General features: G+C 58.0%; 1 protein-coding gene across 13 annotated transcripts in view; it reads right to left on the bottom strand.

Moving 5' to 3' along the window:
* Positions 1-16,572, bottom strand: part of ACOX3 (acyl-CoA oxidase 3, pristanoyl) — a 57,361-nt gene that overhangs the window by 18,430 nt on the left and 22,359 nt on the right. For 10 of the 13 annotated variants that reach the window (XM_023638439.2, XM_070262814.1, XM_023638438.2 and 7 more), the window contains exons 9-14: positions 15,229-15,411; positions 13,239-13,361; positions 11,559-11,679; positions 9,364-9,486; positions 9,023-9,136; positions 2,429-2,544 (exon numbers count right to left, since the gene is read on the bottom strand). In XM_023638439.2, coding sequence (XP_023494207.2) covers positions 2,429-2,544; positions 9,023-9,136; positions 9,364-9,486; positions 11,559-11,679; positions 13,239-13,361; positions 15,229-15,411 — 780 coding nt within the window. Of the gene's footprint in view, positions 1-2,428; positions 2,545-4,568; positions 7,951-9,022; positions 9,137-9,363; positions 9,487-11,558; positions 11,680-13,238; positions 13,362-15,228; positions 15,412-16,572 lie in introns of those variants that run through there. The other 3 variants (XM_023638441.2, XM_070262816.1, XM_070262817.1) reach the window with 1 other exon arrangement.

Below are 16,572 nucleotides of genomic sequence, written 5' to 3' on the forward strand. Positions count from 1 at the left end.
TGCCGCTGAAGGGAGAAAAATCATTCTCATCTCACTTCTGCCGCACGGATCTCTGTACAGGGTCCTGGGGACCTCGGATGGGTTGGCTCCAGGGGTGGGAGCGGCGAGGCTGGAAGATGGGGGTGGGGGAGACTCCACCACCTACCTTGTTATATTTTCTCACTTTGAACACGTGAGGGTGTTACCCAGCCAAGAAATGCAATAAACGCATCTTTTTTTTTAAGAACCTACTGTGTGCAGCTGACTAGCAGTAGGTAAAGAGTGAATGGCAGCTGTCATCAGCAGGAGCAAGCAGACAACCTCCCCGAAGGACATAGCAGTTCACACTCTCTGCCAGGTGTCTGGAGTGGCCGCTGTCCATCACACACAGTCCCTTAACCGCACGTCCCTGGCTCCTGGTTCACGGTTGGCGGCCACTGCGGCCGCTGCCTGGGGCCAGAGGCTGGTTCCGGGCCGGCTGACGCTCAGTCTGCAGGAACTCGTTTCCTCCTGGGGACGCCCCGGCGGGTAAACGTTCCACGTCTGCCCAGGCTGCGCCATCTTCTGGCTCTGTTCACAGCGTCTTTTGTTATTCAGAGAAGTGAACGTTATGCAGCCACAGCTGACGGTCCCTCTTCTTTTACAGCTTCTGAGTTTCCTGTCTGACTCAAGAAGGCTCGTCCCACGCTGAGGTTACACAAACATCCTCTGAAGCCCTCTTCTCACGCTCTGTGGCTGCTCCAGTCGCCATCTGGGAAGGGACTGGCCTTCCTCAGGGAGAGCTTTGAGAGCTCCCGGCTGTCAGGACGACCCAGCGCGCACTCAAGACGCTCCGTGATCCAGACGGCTCTGGAAAATGAGGACCCCTCTCGAGTTGTGCCCTCCCCTTTCAGGCCTCACAGCCGCCTTCCTGTCCACCGTCATGCCGCTGCGTGTGGCTGCACCTCTGCTGACGCGTGCCGGTCAGCTCTGTGGCTCTCCCCAGGGACACTGGGGTCAGCCAGACCCAGAAGCTAGGCCGGGCCCGCTGCCCGCCATCCTTCTCTGCCACAAGACTCGCTGAAATGCCATCATGAGACTCTTTAACAAAGGTTTACAGGTGAATTATTTCTCTGTCACCCCTCGGGTTCCACTGTCTGACTGCACGTGCCAGGCGCAGGTGCAGCCGGCTGGCATGGGGGTGCTGACGGAGAGCTCGGACAAGGTCTGCAATGACCTCTGGGGCAGCTCCCGGGATTCAGACGTGGTGGGAGTGGGGGTCCTCTGCGCCCTCCTTCTCTTCACGGTCCTGGGCTGTAACTCAGGGGAGTAACCCTACTTCCATTTCAAGAATGACGACCTGACAAACTGAGAAAGCAGTGAGGCGGGACGAGCTAACCCGCGGCCATCAGTGTCCGAGTGGCCCAGCCTGCGGTGACTGCAGCCCATTCCAGAAGGGTCACTGTCACACCTCCTACTTTTGGTCACAGTGGCACCGAACCTGAAGGTTACTGACCTTGGCCATCTGCTTTTTTTTCAACATGGCAACTGAGCCAACATCTGTTGCCCATGTTCTTCCTTTTTCTCTTCTTCTCCCCAAAGCCCCCCAGTACACAGGAGTATATCTAGTTGTAGGTCCTTCTGGTCGTGCTCACTTCTTTTAAGCCCCAGGTTTGGTCCTGGTTGCTCAGCCTCAGCGGGAGCTGCTCCAGTTGCCCCTTGCTCCTCGTCTCCGGCCTGGGCAGGTGCATCCAGCAGGTCCCCCGAGGCACCGCCATTTCTGCCTCTGGCTGCGTCCGCCCGGGGGGTGAGCTGCCCCTCGCAGCACAAGGGGTGGGGCCAGGGCCTCCGAAGGGGACGACAGATGTGGATGCCGGGCCTCAGGGGACACAGAGCCTCGTTAAATGGCACCAGTTTTACATGCTTTCTGTGCTTCCTTCATCCATGGCCTCCCAAAGGACACCCATCACTACAGACACACGGGACAGATGGACACAGCGGAGCAGAGCCGGCAAAACGAGGGGTCCTAGGGCAGGCGTTTGGGCTGAGGATTCCCGGAACACAAGAGACAGCCCTGTCCCAGGGTGAGGACCAGTCCCACGAGGCTCCCCGGGGAGGGCGGCAGTGACTCTGAAAACCAGACGTAGGGTTGGTGTGACCTCACGTGAGTCACGGAGCCATGGCTCTGGTTGGGAGGGCCCTGGGCTGGTGTCTCCACCCACACTGGGTCTGAGGCTCCCACAACCCAAAGTCCCAACTCCGTTCGTCACAGCTCTGCAGATGGGCACCTGAACGTGATGCCCCAGCGGAGGCCCCGCCAGCCCGCCAGCAAACACAGGTGTACAGAGTTGGGGCAACGTGCCCGCGGTCACAGGGCCGCCACTGCCGGGACAGTCACCTTCCTGAGGACACGGCAACACAGGAATCAGGAGCAAATAAGACAAAAACAATTTTTAAGACAAACCCATACCTGACAGTTGTTTCTTGCTTCAAAGTCGTTGCTTCCTGATCTTTTCTCCTGATTTAACTTTTGGTCACTCTCTCGGAGCAGGTAACAGACCAACCACTCATACGCTGCCAGGGGGACTTCAGAACGAGAGAAAACACACAAAACAAAGTAACTACAGAGCATCTAACAGTTGTACTAAGCGGGGATGGACGCATCGCGAGCGCCAGGCGTGTATAGAGAAATCTCCATGATGAGCGTGTGAGGCGGGGCCAGTTTATAGACGTGGAAACCGAGGCACAGGGAGGGGGCTGCCCAAGACCCCCCACCGGGCGGTGGCCAGGCCGGCACAGGCACAGGCACAGGCGAGGCCGTCCAAGCTCCATGCCATTCTAGCGACCACGGGGGCTGCAGGTTCACGGAGCCACCTTCCGGCAAGCACCTCGCTTACGACGGCCACACGTTCTGCTGGTGCTCACGTGCTTAGTCTGGATGAAATGGGGGCGCATCCCCCAGTCACCAGGGATTTGCACAAACATCAGGACAACCTGCTGGTGGATGGCAGACAAGTGGCGAGAAGAGGGGGCGCCCATCCCCCTGGCCGGCCCAGCCCCGACCTCACTACTGCAGGGGGCTGCTGAGCGGGGCGCCCCTCACTCCCTCTCACGCCTCTCTCCCGCGGCCTCGCTGCATGCCCATCCCTCCCAAGGAGCTCAGACGCAATACAGGGACAAGAGGAAGGACAGACAGGGACGTGCTATGACAGGATGTAAATGGGGACAGGTTGGAAGGAAGACCCCCCCCGGGAGAGACTGGAGGGCGCACGGCCCCCCAACCCCCTCCCCGCCCAGGCGCTGCGCCCATAGCTGTGGGCCCTCGTCACCTCTCGGGTGGTTCCGAGAACTTGGCAGTGCTCACAACACCCTGCCAAGTGGGTTGTTACCACCCCTTCCGACGAGGGCACAGGGTGCAAGGAGGCACCTGGGGCACACGGTGAGCGAGTGGGAGGGACCTGGCCTGGCCTGGCCACGGGGCTCTGAGGCCATGGGGCTCTGAGGCCACGCTTTCCCCCGGCCCAGGCACAGAGGGCACACAGGGTGCAGGAGCCCCTCCACTTGGCAGCTGCTCTTGGCTCAGAGCTCCCAGGGGGACGAGGGACCTGGCTGCGTTGGTCAGGGCCCGAAGCCTGGGCAAATGGGTCCTGGGATTTCCTTCTGTCACATAGCCCGGCCCCTGGGAAAAGGACACGGAGCGATGGGTGGGGTCCTGCTGCAGACACTCGACTGTTTCACGGCTACTCCATGAGTTAATCCTCAGCACAACTGAGACGTCCATTAAAGAGCAAGCAAACTGTCTCACAGGGCAAAGGAAACCAAGGCTCAGAGACTGCAGCAGCCTGCCCAAGCTCACACAGCCACCAAGAGGGAGAGCCTGGGGGGAGGTGCTGGTTTCTCCGCCGCCCTGGGTGGGGGAGGCCTGAGGTACCCTCCACACAGCTGTTCCCAGGGAGCCCAGTGAGGCAGGTGGAGAGGGAACTGGGGTGAGGTACCCCTCCCAGCCTCCTGCCAGGTGTAGCTTGAATAGGAGCCCCAAAAAGACATGACCACCTCCTGCCCCCTTGAACCCATGAACGCGCCCTTACTCGGGAAGATGTAATTAGTTAAGGATCTCAAGATGAGATCATCCTGGAGGAGGGTGTGCCCGGAATCCAAGGAGAGTGTCCTTATGAGAGACAGAAAGAAGACAGAGACACAGGCAGGAAGCTGTGTGACAATGGAGGCAGAGGCTCGGGTAAGGTGGCCAAAAGCCCAGGGACGCCTGGGGCCACAAGGAGCCGGAAGAGGCAGGGAGGACCCTCCCCAGAGGCACCAAGGGAGGCAGCCCTGCCAGCCCTGGATTTTGGGCTTCTGTCCAGAACCATGTGCGAGTACGTCTCTGCTGTTTTCAGCATCCAGTGTGCTTCCCAGGACGCTGACACACCAGCGAGCCCAGCGGGCTCTCCTGAGCCTCAGATGCTGCCCTCCAGGCGGTCCCTGGAAAGCAAGGCTGACATCCCAGAGCCCGTTTTGAGGACGCCTGTTCGGGGGTCTTTGAGACTTTGCCACTTCCCCAGCTCTTCCCAGTAGGACGGGCTGTCACCAACGGCAGCAGGAGGAGGGGGTTGCAGACTCACATTTTCCATGATTTATTTACACAGCAACAAACCCGAGGACGCAGCCAGGGCCAGGAACGGCTCGTGCTGACTCCCCACCCACACCAGAGGCTCCCGCCGTCCGACCCCGCTGTCCCCCAAGGCCTGCCGGACGTCCCCACACGCTGCCCTAGGAGGCATCCCTCTGTGGGGGACGCGCCACTGCGGCAGTCACCTGGACTCTCCAAGCAGTGTCCACAGCAGAGGTGACCGCGTGGCTCAATGTCAGTGACCAGTTCACAGTGTGCTTTGCACTTCAAACAGAAAGCAAGCTTGACACGGGAGTTGTTGGATGTTTTTCCTTTAGAAACCCAACATCTAGCTCTTAATTTTTACCAAAAAGTATGTCACGCTGCCTCGCGGGGTTCGCACGGAAGGGAGGAGTCCCCAGCGAGCGGAGAAAAGCACACAGCACAGGAGGCTGCGTGGGAAGTTCCTGGAGCTCAGCGGGAGCTGAGGAATCTTCGGTGGATGAAGTCGGGTGGGAAGCTGGCAGCTTCCAGCAGCAACGCGCCTCCTCGGGGTGGGGGGGCTGTTGAGGGGCTGTTAGGGGCCCGAGGACACACGCACACTGCTCACTCCGCATCTGACGTGCCCAGAATGGTGACCCCACCACGGCAGCCAGCCCCCAGTGAGGGCGCTCCACCACAGGCCACGCCACTGCCAGGGACAGCACAGGGACGACCTCGCGCCCTCCCCGTATGTCACAAGGGAAACTGAGGCTCAGAGAGGTTAAGGACCTAGCCCAAGTCACACCGCTGGGGGCAGTGTGGCCTCAGCCTGAGCTCCCAGACCTCGGTGCACCAACAGTACCATGGAAGCCACGGGACACATGCTGTGACATGACCCCAGCCCCTGTGTCCACAAGGCTGTCAGAGCAGCAACCACATGGAGCTGAGGTCGTCTGACGTTCTTGCAAATGAGCCGACGAGAGAAAAGAGACAGGTCTCCCACACTCAGCGACGGTGCGGTCCTCAAGCACACGGGGCCATCTGTCACACCATCCTCGGGGTGCACGCTGGGCACAGCCTGGGACCAGGACAGAGAGCATGCCTGCCCCCCTACCCTGACCCTGCAAACAGTGGTGCTCCATGCTGGAAAGGTCACACGTCACAGTCCCACCGAGCCCGAAGGCTGTAAGTCACTCAGGCAACTTCTACCAAAGACGCAGCTGAGATGGGCTGTGGAGCGAGCCCAGGACTGGGGCGGAGGGTCAAACACCTGGGACGAGGCTGGGCCTGTGTGTGCACAGAAAGTAATGTTAGCCTTCAACGCCGAGCTGCTTTCACGAAATGAGTTTCAGTTGCATTCTTTGCCCTAGACAATGTTTTCACTTTGCTGGATCTTGCAAAAGTTAGGCCACTCACAGGAAAAACAGATGCCGCCCCGCCTGGCGTTGTTCCGATACCGGTATAGAGGTGGACTTTGCCGTCATGGTGTCAGCGAGTGGGGGACACCAGCAGCACGGGCTGTACGTCAAGAAGCTGGCGCCCCACTTGTATACTTTCTGATTTCACAACAGGCTGTGGTTTTAGAGAACAAGTTCTGGTTGGGTTGGTGTTCTTAGAACGAATAGCTCATTTTCTAGTGCTTTCTGTAGCAACACGTGGGGAGCTCCGCCACCATCAGAAACAGCTTCAAGGGCGTCCCTGTTCCCTGTCAGCACCGTGAGAAGGCAGGGGAAGAGCCGTGAGAAGTTTAGCCGTCGCCAGAAAAATTGTACCAAACCGTGGTGACCGATGAGAAACAAAAAATTACCACCAGAAATGTTTTCTGGCTGATAAAGACGATGATGACGACGACGACGATGATGACAATGATCACGGAGGAAAGTTGGGCTGGGAAGTCAACCCACCCTGGGTTGCATGCCAGCTCTGGCATGGGCTGGGGTGGGCTGGTCCCCGCCACGTGCTCTCTGCCTCGGTCTGCTCTCCGGAAGACGTGAGCAGCCGACGCAGCCCTGAGTGCTTGCAGCTGCCAATGTTCCCATGTGCCACGTGTCCTCTGTCCTTCCTGGAGGGAGGATGGCGGCACCTTCACCCAGAGGGCCCAGCAGCCCCCAGTCCCCAGGGGACGCTCACACTCAGGTCGCCCCCACCAAGGGCCCTCTGCTCACAGTGGTCAGTGGAATGTATGGCATCTGACGGAGATTTCTGTGACTGAAGCTAGAAGCACACGCGCTTGTGTGTCAGACAGCTGTCGACAGTGACCGGGTGCTCATGTGGTGCCCAGCCCCGTGCAAGCGCTTCACACGCACCAGCTCACCATGAAAGCTGGTGCAGCAGGTCCTGTCAGCACCCTGAGGGCAAATGAGGACGCTGAGGCAGGAGGGGCGAGACACGGGCCTGAATCCCAGGGCTGGCGGGTGGAGGGACCGGGCACAGGGTCGGCAGCCAAGGGGAGCCTAATGCCTCGCTCTCCCGGCAGGTGGGCTTGAGTCTTGAGTGTCTGACCAGAAGGGTCAGCTTCTGCCCCACACACTCCATGATTCGTCCCTAGGCCACAGAGTAAGTCCCTGAGATGACCTGAAACAGGTGTTTCAGGTGGCAAAGTGAAGCATGTTCAGCAATTACTAACGGATACAGTGACGACAAAACTAGTGGTATTTCTGCTGTGGCTTAAAGCTGTTACTTATTTATTTTTTAAGACAGGCACGCTAACACCTGTTGCCAATCTTCTTTTTTTCTTTCTTTTTCTTCTCCCCAGAGTCCCCCAGTACATAGCTGTATATTCTAGCTGTAGGTCCTTCTGGTTGTGGCATGTGGGATGCCACCTTGGCATTACCTGACGAGCGGTGCCATGTCCATGCGCAGGATCCAGGCCAGTGAACTCTGGGCCACTGAAGCGGAGTGTGAACCCAAGCCCTCGGCCCCAAAGCTGTTATTTTTGACATGCGATTCGATAAAATGAGAGTGAGACCACGTGGGAGGAAGGCACTTCCTTCAGAAGCCGCCCGAACTGCGGGGCAGAAGGTCCGACCCTGTTTCTCCTGCAAAATCTCATCTGATGGCTTGTTAGGAGGCTCTGGGAGCTGTCAAGGAGGATCCCAAGCTTTGGAATGCAACAGGCGTGGGGGCAGACCCGGGCTCTCTGTCTCCAGCTCGGACAAGCCACTGGACCCACTGGAGCCCGAGCAGCCAGAGCCCAAGGGGCATTTCATGTGCCCCCACCGTGCGTGCACTTAGAAGGGTGGATGCCCCTGAACACGGCCCCCAGAGACGGAGACAGGGACGCAGACAGGGATGCAGCAGCCACTCCACCTCAGGGATGGCCACCTCGAACCTCTGGCCAAGGATGTCGGGGTAGGCTTCCAGAAAGTCCACAGTCTTCAGACGGCTCTTGCAGTGAGCACCACCTAGGAGCATACCCTGTGAGCTGGGGGGAGCCAGGGGACCCCACGCACAGAGCCGTCCCGGAGGGGAGACCCTCCCGCCCCATTTCACGAGCTGGCCAATCACCACTTAAGAACACCTTTACTTCCTGCAAACACATAGTATCCCCATCCAGACTGTACAGCCCCGTGAGAGCAGTGACCCAGGTCTCAGTCACCCTCACAGCCTGGCAAGAGCTGCACAGAGACACGCCTAGTGCCTGTCTGCAACTAACGCGGGAGCGGCATAGGAGCAGGACTCTGCCCGGGAAGCCAAGGGCCAGGACCACGCATGCTCTGCAATAAGCTGCCGCTTCCCGGGCCAGCTCTCGTTCCCAGGTCCTTGTGGGGGCAGGGCCTGCAGCTGCTCCCTGCGTGCACAGCAGGCTTGCAGGGTTAACTCTGCGCTCGGCCAGGAGACAATCACACCAAAAGGAGGGGAGCATGGAGACAAGGATGCTGACGACGGGCAAGACTGCGACAGGGACTGCAGGAAGCGGGGAACGAGGTGCCTGGGGGCAAGGGCTGGAGGGCTACCAGGGTAGGAGAGGCACAGGGGCTGGAGCAGCTGAAGTGTGAAGAGAGCTGGCGGAGGGCTGCTGGTGGGCGGGGACGACAGGTGAGGCCACAACCAGAATGAAAAGCCTGGCCCGTGCAAAGGCCCAGAGACAGCCGGCATTGTGGACCATGAGCAGGACAGCCCCAGCTTCCTATGACGAGAGCCCAGTCCCAGGGCGGCGGGTGGGAGCTTCGGGGCCCAGCGAGGCCAAGGCGGGACCCCAGAGGCCTCCCCGTCTTTATCCTTAGGAGAGGAGAGAGTCAGGGAAGGAAGTGGGCTCCCGCCGTTTCACCTTTGGAGTCAGTGCCTAGCTCAGTGTCAGGCACAGGCAGATGCTCGACGGATGAATCAATGAATGAATGAGGGACAAACCCACACGCTGCCTCCAGGGGTCTCCAAGGCCACTGCCGCCACAACGGGAACCACCAAAGCCCGCCCAGGGCACAGGGCACCTCCCGGGGTCGTGACAGAAGCAGGGACAGCAAGGGGCACACTCACCTGAGGAGTCCAGGCAGTCCTCAGGGATGGCCACCTCGAACCTCTGGCCAAGGATGTCGGGGTAGGCTTCCAGAAAGTCCACAGTCTTCAGACGGCTCTTGCAGTGAGCACCACCTAGGAGCATACCCTGTGAGCTGGGGGGAGCCAGGGGGCCCCACGCACAGAGCCGTCCCGGAGGGGAGACCCTCCCGCCCCATTTCACGAGCTGGCCAATCACCACTTAAGAACACCTTTACTTCCTGCAAACACATAGTACATCTCGACAGGAGGGCTAACGCCACGGGGCCCGAGGGCAGCTCCCCGTCTGAGTCCAGGGGCTGCCGAGAGAGCGGCGGGCTCACCTTGGGCCCGGCGGGTCAGCAGGCTGAGCAGGTAGTTGCTGGTCTGCTGCAGCAGGACGTTGTTGTCACCTTCGTACGTGCAGTTCGGATCATTGTCATCTCGGAGGTGGCCCAGCCGGTTCACTGCAGTGAAACCACAGCGTTCCCATCAGGTGGGGTGCACGGGGAGAACCCCCCGCCCATCTGGGATCTCAAAGTCCCCGGCCCTGCCTGACCCGATGAGGCACTCCCACCCCGCTGAGGCCCAGCTCCACCTCCCAGGGGCCTGTGCGCCCCCCACCTCTGTAAAGGCCCCGCTCCATCCTTCCGGATATGGGGGCAGCTGCCCAGTAAGGCTGTCAGGGAGGTCAACGGGCGGGTCCCCGTAAACACTTGGGTGGTGCTGGTGCACAGTGAGCACTCGAGACAGAGTCACTGTCAGTAGCATCCCCACTGTTATCATGAGCTCCGCATGGGCCCCCCGCAGAAGCTCCCCGGGGGTGGGGCGGGGGAGGGGGGCGTCGCTGAGACCTGGAATGTTCTAGGGGCTCACTGTCAGGGGGCTGCCCTTCGTCCTTCTACAACTGAAGTGACCCTTCTTTTCATGCAGAAAATTTCAAATATCCAAAGACAAAGCTCCTTTCCCTCTTGTGGTCTCTCCTGCCAGTTAAATAACCCACTTCCTTTGCATATTTTATAAGGGATGCTTCCCAGACCCTCCACCTCTGGGTCTCCATCCTCTGATGGAGAAGGTTCTCCCAACGTGAGGCTGGGATGGGAAAGGGCTGGGACTCTGACTTCTCCCGCTCACACACTGCCAGGAACAGAGCCCCGGAGGGTGTGAGATGTTCTGTAGCAGCCACGAGGCTTGTGGTCACCTATGACATCCTTATTGTTTTCGCGACTTGCTGCCCATGCCATACTTAGACTACTGAGCGTGAGGAGCTGGGAGCAACTTTAGGGAAGTCACTTGCAATTGACATTTAAACCTAGATAAAGGCCTTATGTTTAGTGTTTTATATGTAATGACTCTTGGTTCAGTCATGTTGTTGTCTGCAGTGCTGCATGACTCAATTTCCTTATTCTGAACTATTTATAGCGTCTCTATGAGTTATAACAACAAACAGAAACTACAAAGAGCGTCGTGTGGAGGACAAAACCGGTAACTGAGTGACTGATGCAGAGCCATGGTCACCCACACACCAGTGACGGAGAGAGGCGGAGAATGGAGGAGCCGGGGTCGGGGTCGGGATGGGGGGGGGGGCGGCACTGCCCCTGCTTGAGCAGAAACTGGGGTGGACCCTCACTGACAGGATGCTGTGTCTACAGCCCATCACCGGAACCCTCAAACTCGGCAAGAGCCCGAGATGCTTCTGTTGGTATGAGCTGCCAATAAGGTTCCTGCCCGTGCTGCTGTTTCGAAGGCGTGAGTGGCCCTCCGTGCGTAACCAGGTTCTACCAGTCGGTTACGGAGATTAGCACAAGGAGTTCTGCAGGTAAGCCATGTGCCCGGCACCGTGCTGAGCACTTCCTGCGTGTGTATTCACTGAATCAGGGCAAGAACGTGCTGTCGTATCCTATAACCATCCCCATTTCATAGACAGAGAAACTGAGGCACAGCGGGCTTGGGTAGCCTGCCCACGGCTGTGCCGTTAGTGAGCGGCAGAGCCAGGATTTGGCCCTGGGCCACGGGTTGCCTGCTCCCTTACCCGTACACCAGCTGCCCAAACGACAGCCAATGCCAATGAAAACCAGCTCTCTTTTTCTAAGTTTAAGAATTTTTCATCAGAACAAAACTTGGTGCCAGTCTACTGCCACGTCATTAACCAAAATGTCACGATTCAAACGAACAGATAATCTGCTTTTTGCTCTGGTTTGCAGGAGGCTCCTTCGCACGGTTTCTCCTCACTGTGTCGTTACCCCCAGATCTCGACTGAGGAACGTGGGGCGTCAGAAGCGGAGGGAGCTGCGTGGGGCCGGGGCTGGCACACACGTCCTTGAAAAGGCCGGAGAGCAAACATCTTAGGCTCCGTCACGACCCCTCAGCTCTGACTGCAGCACAAACACAGCCACGGAAAACACGTAAACGGATGACATGGCCGCGTTCCAGTAAAACTTGATTCCCAAAAGCTGGGGGCAGTCACAGTGTGCTGACCCCTGGTCTTGAGCCACCAGGAGTAAGGACAGGAAAGCGTCACATGTTCTCCAAAACCTACTGGCCAGGTAGCCGTGTCCTCCACACGCCTCTCGGCATTCCTGAATGCCCCGCTGGGCGGTCCACGAGGCCAGGGGCTTGCTGGCCGACGCCAAGGCGTGGATCTCACGTCCGAGCTCTGCCTTGAGAGAGGGAATCCAACAAAAGCAAGTGAAAAGAGGCTCTGACACCAGAGGTCAGGGGCCAGTTCAACCCTAGCGACAGAGGCCTGTCCTCCAGTCGAATCTGGGACACTTGACAGCTGCAGAACAAAGAAACCCTACCCTATTTTAGTCTAAAAACAGGATTCACCTAAGAATGGACACATTGTGGTACACTCAGACAATTTCACAGCAACGAAAATAAGTGGACCACAGCTTGTACAGCAGATAACCCCCAGCCAGGGGCATTGGGCTGGTCGCAGAAGCAAACCTCACAGGAACATACATTAGGACTCAGTTTACACGAAGTTCACGAACGTGAAAACGAGCAACGTGATGTCTAAGGTTCCCACCGTCTGTGGTTAGACCACACAGAGAAGCAAGAGACGACACAGTGCTGAGACGCTGCCCCTTGAGGAGGGACGTGGGGACGGGTCCCAGGAGACCGTAAAGGGGGGCCCTTCCCAGTCGACTCCTCGAGGGTGCTCTCCAGCCAGCGTCCTGGGCCGTCCACATCTTACAAATGTCTTTCTGCTTCTGCTTGACGTTTAGGAGAAAGAAACGCACTCACACCTGCTAAATAAGATAGTGCATTTTACCAGGGTTTTCAACTTCAAATAGGGCTACTTTTGGGTCCTACTGCGCCTGGGTTAAACCACTGAGTTTCAGCAAAAATAAAGCATGATTACACTTTGTAACATTATTAACAGGAGAATAAGTCCAATGTCAGCTGGCAGAAGTTTCAATGACTCACACTACGGGGAAAAACACCTTTAACCCCTTTGTTCCGGAGAGGGGTCCCTAGCAGACCCGGGCAGACCCGTTTTGCTCAGCAGCACGCCCTGCTGGCCATTCCCCCCATGTTGTCCGAGCCTCTTGACTCCTGTTTATGCAGAACAGTCAAAATGTGCTAATTTGATCCAGGCTCTTTAGAGTGTTGTACAACCCAATCTGCAGCATTTTTAATCTGTTTTCAAATGCATTTCTCGTGATTCACATCTCACTCCTGCCCAGGAGGCAGCGTGAGGGGCTATGGAAAATCAATTTGTAAGCCATCAATACAGAAATGAGCAAAGGACTTCTTTTTACGTAGTCGCTGATCTCAGTGGATCTGCACGCTCATTCCTGGCACTAATCCTTAGCTGTCAACTCGAATCCCGTCAGCTGGGTTCAGATCTTTGAAGGGTTGTTTACAAAAGGATCGAACCATGAAATCTACTGAGGGGCCAGGAACGAGGCTTTTGCAAAACCATCATGTTCTCAAAAGGAGAGCAACAGCTGAACTCACAGCCTGGAATTAGGAGTCCTGTCAGCACATCCTTGAGAAACAGGGGTATGGACACGCGCCCACACTGCTCACATCATCAAAGCGAGCTCCCAGGGGCCCGAGGGGGTGGACGCAGCGAGGGAGTACGTCAGAGCCGCATCCTGGACACCAGCAGCCTCAGCTGTTTTGAAAGAAAGGCTGCCTCGAGCCGTCCAGCCCCAGCGAGTGTGAATAGCCACATAAATGCCGCGGAGAAGAGACAGCGAGCTCTCACCTGCCCGGCACTTGCGTCCTTCCCCAGCCGGCCTTGCTGAAGCTCCACCATGTCCAGGAAGAGCGATTTGGAAAAGTGGTCTAAGGCGTACGCAGCTGCCAGATACGGGAGGAGGCGCCATTGCTGCAGTAAATAAGACACTCGCGTAAATACACCCCAGGGCCTCGGGACCAGCCCACCCTGCATGCCGTGAGCACCAGATGCGGGAGCGTGGGCGACAGGACTTCACTGCTCACTTTCCCACTTAATGTCTCCTGGTCCCTCCAGGAAACCGTGCCCCTGACGCTCTCAGCTCAGCCCATTCTCCCGCCCATCACCCCGACAACCACGCTCAAAGGTGCAACTGTTCCCTGTGCATCTCCCTGCACGCCCCCGCTGCCTCCTGTCCCATCGAGGTGACCCCTGGAACGGAGCGAGCACGGGTCCACGCCCCCACTGCCTCCTGTCCCATCGAGGTGACCCCTGGAATGGAGCGAGTGTGGATCCATGCCCCCACTGCCCGCTGGCCCATCGAGGTGACCCCTGGAACAGAGCGAGTGTGGGTCCATGCCCCCACTGCCCGCTGGCCCATCGAGGTGACCCCTGGAACAGAGTGAGAGTGGGTCCATCTGGGAACTACGGAAGCCAGCCTGCTGTGCCAGAGTAGGCCGCTGACTGGCTGATATCCTGTGCTTTGTGAGCCCTGAGGGATGAAGCAACCAACCTAAGCCAGATGGGGAAACTGAGGCTCATGAAGAGCCAGAAGTTCCTCGGAGGAAAGGAGAGTGTCTTATTTACCTGTGCACATACACTGCTGCAGGGATGGGAAGTGGGAAGGGGAGAAAAGGGACCCGGGAAACAGTCCCCACCGTTGATCGTTACTGAGGGTGGACGCTGCGCCTGTTTCTCATGTCCTAACGCGCTTCACCCTTACAGCCACCAGTGAAGAGCTAGTACTATCACTTCCAATTTACAAATAAGAAAATCAGAGCACAGAGAGGGTCAGTGCCCTGCCCAAGGGCACACAGCCACTAGGGGTGGAGCTGGGGTTAGGAGAAGCAGCACTGTGCGTGAGGGGGCTCTCGTAACCACCGAGCCACGCTGGATGCCCAGGCGGTCAGATGCCCTGTGACCTCACGACAGCCATGGGATTAGCAGGGGGTGGGAGATGTGTGCCACACAGGCATGAACCAGGACATTCTGCTCTTCATTATTTATTATTAAAACAGGCTCACAGTAAAAGAAATGATTCTGTGACAATTACCTCAAACTTTCCCTCAAATACACCTTTGCTTACACAGAATGTGGACCAGGACCAGATTCAGCCACTGCACTCTGACAGGTGTCACCCATTCGATCCTCAGTCCCCCACCTGCAAACTGGGAATAATGACCCGACCCGCGTGTGTGACGACTAGACACCTGGTGTGGACAAATGGGCTGGTAACCCTAAGTGCTGTCCGGGTACTCGCTGTGATAAAATGCAACCCCTCCCAGGCAGTGACGTGGGCTTTCCTGCACTGTGGTCTGGGCCGCATCTCTGCCGTCAACAGCTGCCTCATCTCCGAGGACCCGGAGGAGGAGCGTCCCTTCTGCTAAACGACGTCACAAGGAACAACGGGGCACACTCCGCAGCTTAACGGTCAGTTCCTTGGGATCGATTCTCAGGGACGGGATGAATGAGTCAAAGGTCGTGGACGTGCAAGGCCACCTGCCGAAGCCTGCAGTGACCTCACGTGGGAACGGCATGTGCACCTGTCTCCCAGAGCCTCGCCGGAATACACTTCCTCCACTCTCCTCAGGGGACAGTCCTGCGTGCCCCGCCTTAACTACGACCATTTCCTAAAAGCCCGGCCCTGGATGCCGCTCAACCTCCCGAAGCGCCCTGGCAATGGCTCTCTTAACGGCCTGAGGAGGTCTGGTCGACTCTCGGAACCAAAGCATGGCTCCCTGACAGAAGTCCACTTGCACACGGAACAGAAAGAAAAAGAACCTGCATTTGCCAACTGCACCTGCATTTGATACTCGAGAACCGGTATTTCCTCCTTGTCTGTCGGCCCAAACTGACGCCGAGTGGCAGAGAAGCGAATGGCTATGGACACGGCCAGCTTCAGATTGACAACGGACATGCCCACGATGGAGACGCGGCTGGAGGACAAGCTAGCCAGGGACATTCCGAAGCGCTGCCTGTCGTCCTGGGGAAGAAAAGCTGGTGAGGAGTGCAGCAAGACCTCCGAGGCCTCCCCAGGGAGAAGGTCACCAAGAGGAAGGTGTGTCCGTTCAGCCACTCAGGCCGACAAGGGCCGGCTGGGTCCTGCCCCCAGGGCGCCCAGACACACAGGCCTCCGGGTGCAGGACAGTGCGGGCAGGTCGAGTGGCTGCCATTACTGAACCCTCATGGGATGGAGTGGGGAGGCACCAGGGGAGGGTGCTCCAGGCAGAGGGAAGAGCACTGTGCAGGAACGCACCCTCCCAGGGACCGGTCCCTGCCCACCTGCAGGCACGGCAGCTGGCTCTAACCCAGAGATGCAAGCGTGCCTGTGCCCAGAGCCCAGGGGGGAACCGCGGACCCGCGCTCCATGGCTGGTGCCAACGCTTTGTTCACAAAATGAGTCCCATGGACCCACTTTCCCCCAGAATTCCTCTCTCCCCATCAAAGACAACCGTCCCCAGGGGTGTGACGTCATCGGCTATTGTGTTCCTTGAAAATGGGCAGCCATCTTGCGCGCTTCTACTTTTGATCTTCTGTTACAGATCTCAGGGCACGCGCCACCGTCTCCGAAGCGCCTGGCTTGTTTTCGAGGCCTGTCAGTGGTGCGGTGGGTCCGCCTGACCCACAGCCTTACGGGCTTGTCCCATCGCCCTGACCTCCCTGACCACCTGCTGCTTCTCCTGGGTCACTTCATTATTTGGGTTTTTCTTCCAAAATTATGAGCCCTGTAGGAATTTGCGTGGCAACCTTCCGAAACTCCGCATGTGGGGGAAGCCCTCTCCCGTCCTCGCGCCCGAATGACAGGGAAGCAGGATGGAACGGCACACGTGTGCCCTGGGCAGGATCGCGCATTTCTCCGCCTGCAGGGCTGCGCCTGAGAAGTCGGAGGGGGAAGCGGGTTTACTCTCAGAGCCAGATCGGTAGCCTCTCTCTGAAGAGTTCAGAATTTGCTCTTGGAGATTCTTAAACTTCTCTCCGGTGTGCCTGGGGTGCGAGCTTCGCTGACGTCTCCTCTGTGGGTGCCACGGGGTCCTTCGGTCAAAGCTGTTTTCCTTTCTTTAATTTAGAGACATCTGCCGTCATCATTCCTCCAAACTTTCTTTGTTTTCTCGCATCCTCTCCTGGGCCTCTGGGAGGCTCCCTG

Source organism: Equus caballus, chromosome 3 (genome assembly GCF_041296265.1).
Source record: "Equus caballus isolate H_3958 breed thoroughbred chromosome 3, TB-T2T, whole genome shotgun sequence".
Classification (NCBI taxonomy): Eukaryota; Metazoa; Chordata; class Mammalia; order Perissodactyla; family Equidae; genus Equus; species Equus caballus.